General features: G+C 36.4%; 1 protein-coding gene across 7 annotated transcripts in view; it reads right to left on the bottom strand.

Moving 5' to 3' along the window:
- The window catches only part of LOC120774457 (dorsal-ventral patterning tolloid-like protein 1), a 114,615-nt gene that overhangs the window by 78,819 nt on the left and 21,920 nt on the right, over nucleotides 1-13,876 (bottom strand). For all 7 annotated transcript variants that reach the window (XR_005705251.1, XR_005705250.1, XR_005705252.1 and 4 more), the window contains one exon: nucleotides 2,279-3,781. Coding sequence is in view for 3 of the 7 variants with exons in the window: in XM_040104134.1 (XP_039960068.1) it covers nucleotides 2,279-3,773 (1,495 nt within the window). In the remaining 4 variants the exon portion in view is untranslated. The remainder of the gene's footprint in view (nucleotides 1-2,278; nucleotides 3,782-13,876) is intronic.

Below are 13,876 nucleotides of genomic sequence, written 5' to 3'. Positions count from 1 at the left end.
ATCACTACAGTTTACTATAAGTGTTGAATCTCATTGATGAGTCGCAGAACGTTGAGAATGCAAATATTTTGCCTGATAACAACTAGGAGGCATTCCTGTGCACACGCATTTTTTGTTCACACTAATTGATGTTGTTTGTGTACGCTATTTGCATGGCGGAAAATTTTAAATTGCATGAAATCCTTGAGAAAGCCGAAATAACATTTTATTTAATTTAAAAAGCACTATATGTGTTAGAACGTCATTCAATTTCTACTCTTAAATTGTCGAGTAATGGAAATTACTTATGTATGCATATTCGCCGGCATTTAATATACTATAGAAACTGTATTAGTATTGCATATTAGACTAAGTGAATTTTGTCTCTCAAAATATATTTTCATACACCACCAGTAAGCTTTAGCGTATTGCCAATAAACGGCTCTAGTAATATTTAATACCGGAAAATTTTAATACTTCATTTCAAGCAAAACAAAGAAAGTATTTACTTTTTTAATAAAAAGTATTATGAAAGTTCTGTTACTATTACTACTATTAATTTTTTTTCAGATATTTTCAATGTAATGGCAAACATTTGAGTAATTATGCTGATGTTATGGAATATATTTTTATAAGAACAATTTGCAACACACGTACACGTTTGTGTATTAAATACCATCAGTAACAGTTTAAAATATTTTAACTTTATATCGAAACTCACGTTCTGTAAAGTGTGTGTTTCGCGCGCTTCGCTCAACTCATGGTCAAAATTATCGGCCTACAGAGAGTACTGTTCATAACCCCATCACCAATCTTGAAGCCTAGTATTCATTTTTGGATAATATTCGACCGAATAGATCACGTCCGCAGCTGAGAGTTTACACGAAGAACGTGGAGAGTCGATTCGGCGCCGTTCGCAGCAACTCGAACTGACGTATGAAACGACTTGGCGTATTTTATGTCGAGATATTAAACTACAAGCGTTAAAAATACAGCTTGTGCAAGAACTGAAGCCGCTCGATTTTCCCAAGCGACATCGCTTCGCTCTAGGGGCTCGGGAAAAGTTCCAAGCAGCTCCGAATTTCGAATCAATGGGTATGTAAACTATTGAAATTGCCGCATTTAGGACGAAGAACAACCTGAAGAGATTTATTAGCTGGTATTTCATCCAGAAAAAAATGACCGGTTGTAGACCGGTGGAATCATTGGTTCATATTTCTTCAAAAATGATGCCGGTGAGAATGTAACCGTCAATGGTGACCGTTATCGCGTCATGATAACCGACTATATGATGTCTGAAATTGAAGTTCGTGATCTCAGCGACATTTGGTTTCAACAACACGGCCACGCTTCGCTTCAATCAATGGATTTATTGAGAGAACACTTCGACGAGAAGATAGTTTCTTGTTTTGGGTCAATTGGCCACCAAGATCGTGTTATATCACACCGTTAGACTTTTTCCTTTGAGAACATGTAAAGTCTAGAGTCTATGCGGACAATTCGGCTTCGATTGAGGGCTTGGAACAAAACATCACACTTGTCATTCACCAGTTACCAGTCGAAATTCTCGAACGAGTCATTGAAAATTGGACTCAAGGGATGGTTCATCTATGATGTAACCGCAACCAACATTAGAAAGACATAATCTTCCAAAAATAAATGCCAAATGTTCTTTCGAATGAAAACAAACATTTCTCGTGAAATTTGAAGTTTCTGTGTTTTTTCTTTAAGAAAGTAGAGAGCAGGGTGAAAAATTGTCTTGAACTTAACGTTTGAAATACTAGCCAAACCGCTTTAAATTGTTATTGCGGTAATCCCCTATTAGGGTAGAGGAGGAGATAAGAGAATACCAAAAGTTCAATATATTTAAGTAGCATTATATTATTATTACTTCTGAAGATAAAAGGAGGAAGTACAAAAGATACCTCAACTCAGCTATTGTCATCGAAAGTCAAAGTGAAAGAAGTACAAAAGATGGCTAAAAATTTTTTCATTTAAGTTACGGATATTTTAATGTTTATAATTAAAGTAAAAAAAATAATAATAATAAAATATTATCAAACTACAGTTTTGCTATCTGAGACTGAAACTAAAACGGCCTTAAGGCATTAGAATGCAAAATACCACATATGCTCCTTCCAAATATTCTGACAAACTAATTTTATTTTTAGTTTAAATCAGTTGATTTATGAAATTTTCAAATCTTTTTTGAGAACTTCTGAGTTAAAATCAAGAAGAAACTTATATTTCTTCTAAGCCGTAACTCTATTAAATACTTAATGATAATAAGTCCACTAACCTGCATAAAATAACGGCAGCATGTTGAAGATAATGATGAGTGAGAAAAGAGCGCGTGACAGGGCTTGCAGGTCGGCCACGGCAAGCAGAAGCTTCGAACGCACAGAGCAGCACAGCGTAGATAGAAATGTGCCGCAACCGCCACCAAAGTCAGCACCAGCTGCAGCAGCTCTTTCCAAATAGAGCTCGTTCGCAACACCCCTCTTGTAGTACAATTTGCTATTTTTGTTCGTTTTGTATTGAAATATACTTCGTTGTTCATTTGTGGTTTTTGCTGCTGTTGTTGTGGATTGTGATTGCAAAGGTGTTGCATTTGTTGCTGTTTGTGGTTGTTTGAGCTGAGGTGCAGCATTGCAAGTGAGCGACCAGCAGCTGTCGGCAAGCAGCTGAGAAAATTCTTGGTTGGAGCCGTTTGATAGACCGCTGAGTTGTAGTTGTTGTTGCTGTTCGATAGCATTTCTGGAAGATTGGCGTGTACATGACGAAAAGAGATGCGGACTGCAGCAGCAATCGCATTCTCCAGCTGCGTGGCAGCCTCTGGCAACGTTGTGTGTTTCGCTTTGTTTCGTTTCGTTTGATTGGCAGCATTTGGTTTTGTTGTTTGTGTTGTTATGTTTCTCCTTTGTTGGTGCACAGTGCGTGTAAGCAATAGCTTGTGGCCGCTGTCGAGCGCAATTCCCTGTAGATGTTTTGCGTAAACTTGCAATAGCATCAACAACAATGCCGGCGACATCACTGCACAGTCCTTGTTGTTGTTGGTTGGCGTTAGACACGGCTGCACTTGACATATTTGCAATACCTTTAACTCTTGTACAGCCACACGACAATGCTTCGTCTCTGCTTTCCGAATGCCAACGTTTTTGCTGTTGTTGCGCTCTCTGAGGGCGTTCTGCTTGCAAGTCACCGTAGCTTCCAGCGCTTTCACTTTTGCTTCTGCCTCTCCTACCACTGTCCACACAACGAAACGTATGAACATCATCTGCAGCTTCGTGTGACTTCTGATTCGGCGACAGCGTCGGGTCTGTTGGCCTGGAGCTTGATCGCTTTGTGGCAGCAGTTGGTTTCCATGGCGTTGGCGTTTCAAAACAGTTATATGCCCCTTTGTTAACTTCGTTTGCAGTACTCGCATGCAATACCTGTAGCTTGGTCCTGCGCAGTTTCTGATCGCCCGTCGGCTCTTGCAGCGGCGTCGTGACCGAATTGCTGTGAACCCAAATATTGTCGATTGTTGCAATGGGCGGCAGACAATACGACAACAATGCCGTCGATATTCCTCTAGGTGCCTTTGTTTTTGTTGTATTTTCACTAACAGCTGTTGCTGACGACTCGTCTGCAAATTGTTTCCGCTCGTTAGTGATGAGACATGCCTCTGGTGTGCCGGAAGTGTTTCGCTCGTAACAATGTTGCGCAATTGTTGTTGCTGTTTTTGGGGATACCGTTGCCGCTGTTTTAGTTCTAGTGTTGCTGTAGTATTGTAATATATGTGCTGAGGCCATGTTGTGCCCTATTCACCGACGACAGCGATGACATCAAACCGGAAAAGGATAGATAAAAGAGAATTTTATTCAAATACTTAGAAAAAAGGTTCTTTTAAATGGACTGCAAGGACTTTATACCATAAAGGTTAGTACGAGTTTAAGTTAAATTTAAAATAGCAGGCGAATTGACTTGAAGAAATTGTTTAATTTTTTATTCCTTCTGAGGAAAATCTTGCTTACCGACGATCAAAGGATACTTCTCTTATAAAATTATTTTTTTTTAGATATGAAATGGGGTAAGTTAATGTATGCATAAGGCGAAAGGGACAGCTTTTCGATGCGATAAAATTAATATTTAATAAAACGCGTCTATCAACTAGCCGTTTTATGAAGCTGAGAACTTTGCTCAATAAATATCAACTTTAAACTTAGCTCAAACACTATTTATACATTTGAAAGACGTAGGATGACATTTATTTTACATTTCCCTATTTTAGCTGCCATTCTTCATTAACTTCCCATTTCAACCTTTTTTACAACCACATCACAAAAGGTCTCATTTACCCTTTAGCACCTCTGACTGCCTTGTTGACATTACACGGCCGGTTAAATTTCCTTTGAGCCAATGAATGAATGAAGTCAATATATTGCTTTAAGTTTACAAATCTATTTTCAATGTGTGTTTGTTTAACAGTTTTTATTTGAGATTTTATTCTATTTTCACATCGTTATTGTTTTTGCCCTAAACATTTTCGTTTTCCTTTCTTTCCGCACTTGTCGTTGAAAGTTTTTCGCCATGAGCATATATGTATATATGTACATATGTATACGTACATAGAAGAACCCATAGAAGTGTATACGTAAGGATATTAAGTTTTAAGTTTTATTGGTGAGAGGAACTACTCAGATGACCTTTCCGTTTAGGAGCATGAGTAACATTTGAAAAAAATGGTTAGATTTATTGCATATTAAAGTGAGATTATGACGAACTGATTGCTGAATGTTGGAAGTAAATACGTATTGACAGAAATTTGAGTATAAAACGAACGACTCATAAGTATGTATATTTTACTACAAATCTTGTGAAAAGGCAAAATATAGACCAAACCTTAAGGTTACATGGGTTTCCTCCCGTAAAAAACAGCGAATTTTCAAAAATTATTTTCTCATATATAAAATTTAATATTTTATTCGAATTTTTTATTGTTAAAAACATACACTACTCACAAAGAAATTCGGAAACTTTTTGAAAAAAATAATTCAAACTTGACCATTGCGACGCTATTTCCAGTGACCCTTCGGAAAAAATATGCACCCGCGATGGCAGGATAACTTCTTACAGGATCATCTAAAGAAAACAAGTAAGGAAGGGCTAAGTTCGGGTGTCACCGAACATTTTATACTCTCGCACAATAAAGTGATAATCGAGATTTCATTATACGTCATTTACATATTTTTCAAATACCGTATTTGTGTAAAGTTTTTTTCCGCTATCATCATTGGTTCCTAATGTATATATTATACAGAGAAGGCATCAGATGGAATTCAAAATAGCGTTATATTGGAAGAAGGCGTGGTTGTGAACCGATTTCACCCATATTTCGTACATGTCATCAGGGTGTTAAGAAAATATTATATACCGAATTTCATTGAAATCTATCTAGTAGTTTCTGAGATATGGTTTTCGGTCCATAAGTGGGCGACGCCACGCCTATTTTCAATTTTTAAAAAAAGCCTGGGTGTCTGCCATTTCTTCCGAAAAATTTAGTGTTTCTGACGTTTTTTGTTAGTCGGTTAACGCACTTTTAGTGATTTTCAACATAACCTTTGTATGGGAGGTGGGCGTGGCTATTATCCGATTTCTTCCATTTTTGAACTGTATATGGAAATGCCTGAAGGAAACCACTCTATAGACTTTGGTTGACATAGCTATAGTAGTTTCCGAGATACGTACAAAAAACTTAGTAGGGGTTGGGGCCACGCCCACTTTTCCAAAAAAATTACGTCCATATATGCTCCTCCCTAATGCAATCGTTTGTGCCAAATTTCACTTTAATATCTTTATTTATGACTTAGTTATGACACTTTATAGGTTTTCGGTTTTCGCCATTTTGTGGGCGTGGCAGTGGGCCGATTTTGCCCATCTTCGAACTTAACCTTCTTATGGACCCAAGAAATACGTGCACCAAGTTTCATCATGATATCTCAGTTTTTACTCAAGTTACAGCTTGCACGGACGGACGGACGGACAGACAGACATCCGGATTTCAACTCTACTCTGATCACTTTGGTATATATAACCCTATATCTGACTCTATTAGTTTTAGGACTTACAAACAACCGTTATGTGAACAAAACTATAATACTCTCCTTAGCAACTTTGTTGCGAGCGTATAAAAATACGTGTTTTAGTTAAAACCTTAATTTAGAACTTGGACGGAGGAAAAAATCTGAAAATTTGATTTTTGGCACACATTTTTATAAAAAAACTAAAATTTCAGTGAAAATTTCGAGATATTTTTTTTGAAATAGTTGTAATTGAAAAAAAAATCCTTTGTCGATGTCTTTAAGAATTGTATATCAAAGACCTGTGTAAAATTTCATGAAGATCGGTTGAGTAATTCTCGAGGAATCTTGCCAACCGACTTCACAAACAGAGTTTCGAGAAAAACGCGTTTAAAGAAGGCGCATTTAGCCTAGCTAGCATCCAGCACACAAGTTGTCAAGGCTTTATCTCCGAAACTATGGCTCAGATCGACTTGAAATTTTAGGACAATATTCTAAAGGTGTTGTGGAATTTAACAAGACCATAAATAATGTCGATTTTTAAAACCCGTAAATCCAACATCTACTTCGTCTTTAAATCACTTAACGCCTAACAAATAACTGCATATTAATCAAATTGGCGACTTGAGTTCGCTTCTTAAAAGTAAAGCATTTTACCACGGAATAAACTTGTTGAACTATTTTTTTTAATTATAGTAAATAATAGTTTAACAAATTGTGTTCGTTCAGCAATGAAATAATTCCTTACAGGTTATTTCATTGCAAAGCTCATTAAAAACTTTAAATTCTACAGATGCTTATATACAGTAACATTAAAAAGCTTGCAACTTTATAAAAGCTTACACTTGATTGCTTCCAAAATGCTTCACAAGCTTAACAGCTTCCTGAGCTTTATAGTGTGAATAAGTTTAAATTATAAAAGCTCTTGCAACAATTGTGAAAAAGCTCCACTTTTAGCTTTAATAAGCACTTTATCCAAAAAGGTGTGGTTCTCCAATATTGCATGAAACGAATACACTGCGCGACACTTTAGAAGTATTACATTTTTAAGCCAGCGAAAATAGCGTTTGGTTAAAACGTTTGCTGACGGTAAATTGTATTTATTACCTAAAACTATTCTAGTTAGATATGAAGTTATATATATATAAACTAGTGGATCCGGCCACGCGTTGCTGTGGTGTACTATTAAATACAGTAAAAATTTTATGATCGAAAAGCATTGTACTTGAGGTTTAATTTTGAATATGTTAATAGAAATAAATTTCATAGAAAAAATAGCGAATTTAAGGCTGTTTTCTCAATGTCTGGTTACCAGCCTTTTATCCAATTCATGAAGATGTCCGCTTAATAGCGCGTCCATTTAATAGAGCTTTCACTGTATTTTTTATTTATGAATTGTTTTTACTATTCTATCTTCTAAGTTGGTTCGAACTGTACACAGTGTGCTAAATTTTACCAAAATCGGTTCAGTAGTTTAGGAGTGCATCGTGGACAAACAACGTGACTCATAATTTTTATATATAAAGATGATCGATATGACGAGACGAGTTCAACATAGAGACTTGCTCGACCGGTTTCAAGCAACTTCGGGATAAAACATGCTCTTAATATTCCTATGTTACAGTGCGAAAATAGGCGAAATAAGACGAAATCATACCTCCTTCCCATATAACAAAATTGTAAATTCCATCTTATGCTTTCCGTTCGGGTGTAGAAAATCAAGAAGCAATTAACATAACGATATAAAATTTTGTATGAAAAGTGCCTTTGAAGTATGATCAAACATTTTTCAAATCGAAACAAAACTGTTCAAACACCTAGGTGCCGAATACGTGAAACCTATGAAGGAATCCTTTCCTGATAATAGTATGCCCGTGTGTTTGAAAATGGGTTGATTCGATTCAATATTTTGTTTAGACCTCATATACGTAATATTATATACAGATTTTCATGCTTTCGGCTGACTTTGTGTCCCATATATCGGCCAATATGTAAGCTGTCTTAGGGAAAATAAAAGAGCGTGTTTTACTTATAATAATGTATCTTTTTGCCTAAAAAGGATAAAATATCTCGATTCGGGCTGACTTTACTCCATATACCATACATTATTGTGGTATTGCCAAAAATGCAATTTAAAATTTTCGGTTGTCTTTATGCCATACGGTATATAAGAATTGCGCCAACTACCAAAGACCATATATAATGATTTGCGTTTTTCAAACAAGCCTTATGAGGAATATGTTGTTCAGTGGGTGACTTATGTATTTATATTTGCAAGAGTATAATTTATTCGGTTAAACCTGAAGCCTTCCCTGCCTGTTTGTGATATTATTTATATTTCAGCGTCAATTATTTTGCCTACCCAAACTTAACGCGTTTTGAAGTCGATTGAGTTATGTAAAAAATAATCTAAATATTTGCCAGCAAATGTGTTTAATTATTCGACTTTCTTTGTGATTATTTAACATTTCATACAACCACAACTATGCACCTGACATATAACAGTCATAAAAACTTAAAAGGTTGGTTGACTTTAAAATCAACTGCAATTGTTTTGGTCAACTGCGAACGCCTGTTAGTTCTTAGTTTCATGTGAAAACAGCTCAATATAATCTGCAGGTCAAACTGGCTATATTAGCTATACTACCTGCTCATGCAACTGATAAAGAAATGCGAATAGTAATTCATGGTGGCATGCTACCAACATTCTTCCATTCTTACAACTATTGTAGCTGTGTCATCCTTACGTATTTTCCAATTAAATCGACACACACATCCTTCATACAAGCATAAGCACATACATAGATCTTCATATCGGTGTAATCAAAATGCAGGTGAAGTGCACAAGAGTGAATGGCAACAACACCACCGACAAGCGGCAACCGCCGCAATATGTAACTGTCCAGTTGGCATGTAAATCTGTTTGTTTGCGTGTGTCAGTGCGGATGAGTGACTTGAGTGGCAACTACAGGCGGCGACAGTGTTGTCTCGCCCTGCTTTCGTCTCCGTCGCTTAATCGCATTAAGCATGCAAATGAGATCCGTTCATCAGAGTGCGCTTTTAATTATTTAACTGGCATACAAACGAGCACACGCAGACAGACGCACGCCAGTGCTTGGCCCAGCAATTAGGTCAACTGTTTACCTTCACGCAGGTATTCTACCGCAGCCGTTTGCTCTGGTCACCACCCAGCTGATAGGCGCACATTCGCAGTTTGCGTGTCTGCTACCAATTGCCATACTCGCCGCGAGCATATTGAGTGTATACATATATGTTTGTATATTCAGAGAACTTAGTTTGTGGAACCAATGAACGGTGATTATTTATTTTTTATTGGTCAAAAAATTAACTTCTACTTATATTCATAAGTTATGTATTTACATTATATCCAACCAATGTAAGCTTTAAACAATATCACCAAAAGTCACTCTTTTTTGCGAAAAATTGCAACTATAGTTCACGTCTACGCGCTTCTAATTGAATGTGAATTTTTGCTTACTTTGCACTCGATTTAGCCCTCAGGCAGGCTTCCTCATCTTTTCTATACACCCTATACACGTATGCACCGAAACATCCGCTGGCGAACAAGCAAAAGTTTTAGTATAGCTGTTTCTGGATTTTACTTATATATTCATATGAATATGAAGTAGGCTTCCCACTTTTGGCGCTGTTGCCAACGGCAGTGGTGAGTAATGTGGACCATTGCAATAGCGGTTGCACTGCATAAATCAACCGCAACAACATGACACAATAGCAAGGCAGCAAAAGCGCAGAAGTGGAGCGCACAAAGCGGCTAGATAATGGAAGCCAAAAGCGGCCAAAAGAGGGCTTGCAAGTGTTGCAACACCATAAAAGTATTTTTGCATGCAAATGGTGTATGTGTGTGTGTGTACCATGAACGAATGAATAGGCTGAGATTTTTTCCTGCCGTTGCCAGTTGGCTCCGCCGAAATTTCTTTGTGCTGCTTTTGGCATGCTGCCGGATTCCATGCTTGAGCCCCCGAATGCCTGAGCCTTATATTATTTTATATATAGGTATACGTTTCTGCTGCTAGTCTGAGTTCAGCGTGAAGTATGCTACTTAAGTTAAATTCGCTTAAATTCACTGATTTAATATAGATTTTTTTCTGAAAAGTTAGAATTTTTTTCTTAAATGACTACCAAACTATAATTATTTTCAAATTTGAATCCTTTCCCCTGTGATTTATATACGCGTTTATATTAAATAAATCATTGTTGTATGAAAGTAGGAATCCAGCTTGAATATTGTTATAATTTTACACCATTTTTAACTTTCTGTTAATCGTGTTATATTGCTTTGCGAACTAAGCTTCATTTCTCTTAACTTTGCTTTAATGACCAAATTTTCTGTTCATAATTAGCGCAGAAGGCTATGAAATGCTACTTACATATACATATGTATGTAAGCATATTTATTTTTTACAAGTACACACTTCGCTAAATGACTTTTTTGCTCGGCTTTCATTCAGTCTTCTCGCGTTGCACTTTTTGAGCTCTTAAATATGAAGTATAATTTGCACTCGTCTGTTTCTCTCAATTAAAGCCAATTAAACACTTCAGTATATGGCAATTAGCACTTGGAGATTAACGCTTAATGTTTACTGAATACGAAAAAAAATCACACAAGGTGTGGTATGGTGTTTGCCTAATAAAAGGCGTTCTGACATTTCCTTGTTTTCTAAACATGTGTAAAGTATGTTCAAGATAGACGTACATATATCATAAAGTTGATGTGTTTAAAATATTTATATGTGACCTGGTCAACGAAAAGGGAGCTAAGCTTTCAAACATGTTATGGCTGTTTGAATTCTATCACGTGAAAAAGCATCTCATCTTTCATCCGAATCAACTAAAAAGTGAAAATTGATTTTTTGACACCTAAGCCCCCTTTCCGTAGACCAGGTCACATATAGTAAGCTAGATTTCTTTTTTTTTCTCTATAGTTGTCTACAATGATATGGAGAATACAAGTTTATTATACAACCGCAATCAAATACCATTCTTTAAATTACATTACTTCCTGGGGTAGAATCTGAGCATTTTCTGAGTAGAGCAAGTTTTTTAAGACATAACTATTTTGAACTGCATCACCCACTAAATTTTCTGCTAGAATAATGTTTTAATTCTATTTTACAATGCTCAAATGTCAAGCTACAACATAGGTTGCCTTTTTTTATTTCAGGATTCGGGAACAAAAACAAATTCCACTAATGCCTATAGTTGTCTCTATCTCACGATAGGTCACATAATGATGTGGTAATAACGGGTTTTTCAATAAGGGCGCTACAAAATAGTACATTTGATGCCATTATGTCCAGAACTTTCTTTTGCAATCATAAATCGGCCGATACTGTAGCAATTTCAAGTTCGATATTCGTACGAAGTTCATCAATCGTCGCTGACTTGTTGGCATAGAACATAGACTTGACGTAGCCCCACAGGATATAATATAACGGCGTCAAATCGCACGTCCGAGGCAGCCATTTCACTGGCCCATTTCTTAAGATAACATGCTCACCCAATTCGGGTCAAAAATATCCGATTATCATTAAGTAGTAGCTATTCCTATTCACAGTAACGTGCCGGTCTTGATCATCACGGAAGAAGTACGGCCCCACGACGCCGCCGGCCCATAAACTGCATCAAACCGTAATATTCTCGACACTCTTCTTTGTCTGGGACAAAATGCTCCAGTGGATTCAAATTCACTAGAAGCTCAATTCTTGTTCTGACAGGACGATTCTGACGACCATAAATTGGACGTAGCGTTCTTAAAGTTGAGGCCACTGACTACGAATTTCTGTGGTAAACTTTAATAATATTGACTCGTTGTTGGATCGTATATCTTTCCATTATGAAATGGCAAACCTTACTTAAGAGAACTGTCCAAAGAACGGAAAAAATATGGCGTCTTTGCTGTCCCTATTGGTCTACTTATGTAGCGTCTCTATTGTAAAACCCGTTATTAGTTTACGCTCAGCATCAATAGTTTCCGGAGCAACAACTTATTTTAGACGACCTTTACGAAATCCATCTTGGAGTGATCTACGACCTCGATTGAATTCACTATAATATCGATAAATACTGGTTCTTGACGGAGTTCCATCGTTAAAAATTTCATTAAGTTCATCGATGCACTGAGTTAATCAGCGACGAAAGCTGTAAAACACAATCGCGCAAAAATATTCACTATTTGAATTCATTTTTAGCCGAGATGAATATTTATAGTTACTGTAAACAACATAAATTGCGGTCGCATGTCAAAGCAATCTGATGTATAAAATCAAAAATATCAAATTTTTCAATAAAGTTGTGGGTTGCCCGATTACAACATTAGGGTCGCCAAATCCCGAAATGTAAAAGCTATCTACGTAAATAAGAGAAAAGTATTTTTGTGCTCAATGCAGTTTATAGTATACGGAAAAAAGAAAATTGTGAACAAATACCTTTAGATAACATTATAAAAAGGTTAAATTTTAAGAGGCTTCTTGGGTCACTTTCTTGAAAGCTTTTAGCCCGTTGCCTAAAAATGACAAAGTCTAGTATGTATTACGTTGATTGCTTTACACAAGTGCGGAGAGAGGGTAAGTTAAATTTATGTAGACTCAATATTGCGAGTGTTTGAAGCAAATTATTTGGCCAAACCATCTACAGTTTCTTATACAAAGACAACTGGTTGCCCTCACGATGTTCGAACCAATTCAGCCAACACATTCGACGAAATCCCTTTAGAAAATGGAAAATTGTGTGAAGCAAAACAGATATATCGACTTATTCAAGGCAATCGCGCTTGATAACGCGCTTCAAGCAAATTAGACTCAACACAGCAGGAGTCTATTTCAGTGGCACCCGGTCAAGGACCATTAATATATTCTTTTTACAAATGAAAAATTGTTCACTGTTGGGAAGATTTTAATTAACAAAATGACAAAGTCTACGGAAAAACTTCCAAAGAAGTAAACAATCTTATTCCAAGGGTTCAGCGTGGTCTTGGTCTAGCTGCTGTAAGGGTTTGGTTTCTTCCATTAACCACTTTAAAATATTGACAAAACTGATACAGGAGGATGTTTTAGAAGGAGGATAAAGCAGTTAATCAATACTCTCTTCGATAAAGCGCATTAGATCTCCCAAAAAGATTTCGCTCCAGCACACAAGGCAAAAAACATTTAGCGGAGGCTAAAAAGTAATATTCCTTATTTCATGGCTGCCGAAGATTGGCTGGATTTGGATTTTGGAGGGCTTGATATGTCTAATACACCACAGAAATTTGGAGAGTCTCAAAAAACCTTTGGTTCGAGTAGCACCGTCAATACCAATAAAAAGTTTGGGTGCCGCTATTGATCAATGGCCGAAAAGATTCAGGACTTGTGTGACAACAAAAAGGGACTCTTTAGAACAAAATTTGTACATTGCTCCTCTAAAAATTATATGTTTTATTAAATAAAATTAACTTAATTAAAATATATTAGAACTTGTAACAGAACTTTTGGCAGTACTAAGTATATCAGATCCATCCAAAGAAATTAGCAATTAATAAAGCTTTTGTAATGAGTCGTTTTGAAGAATTTTCTATTTTAATAAATATACTCGTATGTATAAAGTACCAAAGGGTAAGAATAATTGCTTATAAAAACCGTCAGCAGCTATTAAGAGATGGAACCAGAGCTGAGATTCAATACAATATAACCTGGAGCCAAGGACAATAAAATAGTTTTTTCTGACATCATGGAGAAGAAATATAAAATACGTTGACGCCGTTGATAATACTATTTCATTTATATTCGTTCTTTCATTCCGTAATAACTCACAATACG

This window comes from Bactrocera tryoni, chromosome 1 (assembly GCF_016617805.1).
Source record: "Bactrocera tryoni isolate S06 chromosome 1, CSIRO_BtryS06_freeze2, whole genome shotgun sequence".
NCBI lineage: Eukaryota > Metazoa > Arthropoda > Insecta > Diptera > Tephritidae > Bactrocera > Bactrocera tryoni.
This window is presented reverse-complemented; position numbering and strand designations above follow the sequence as displayed.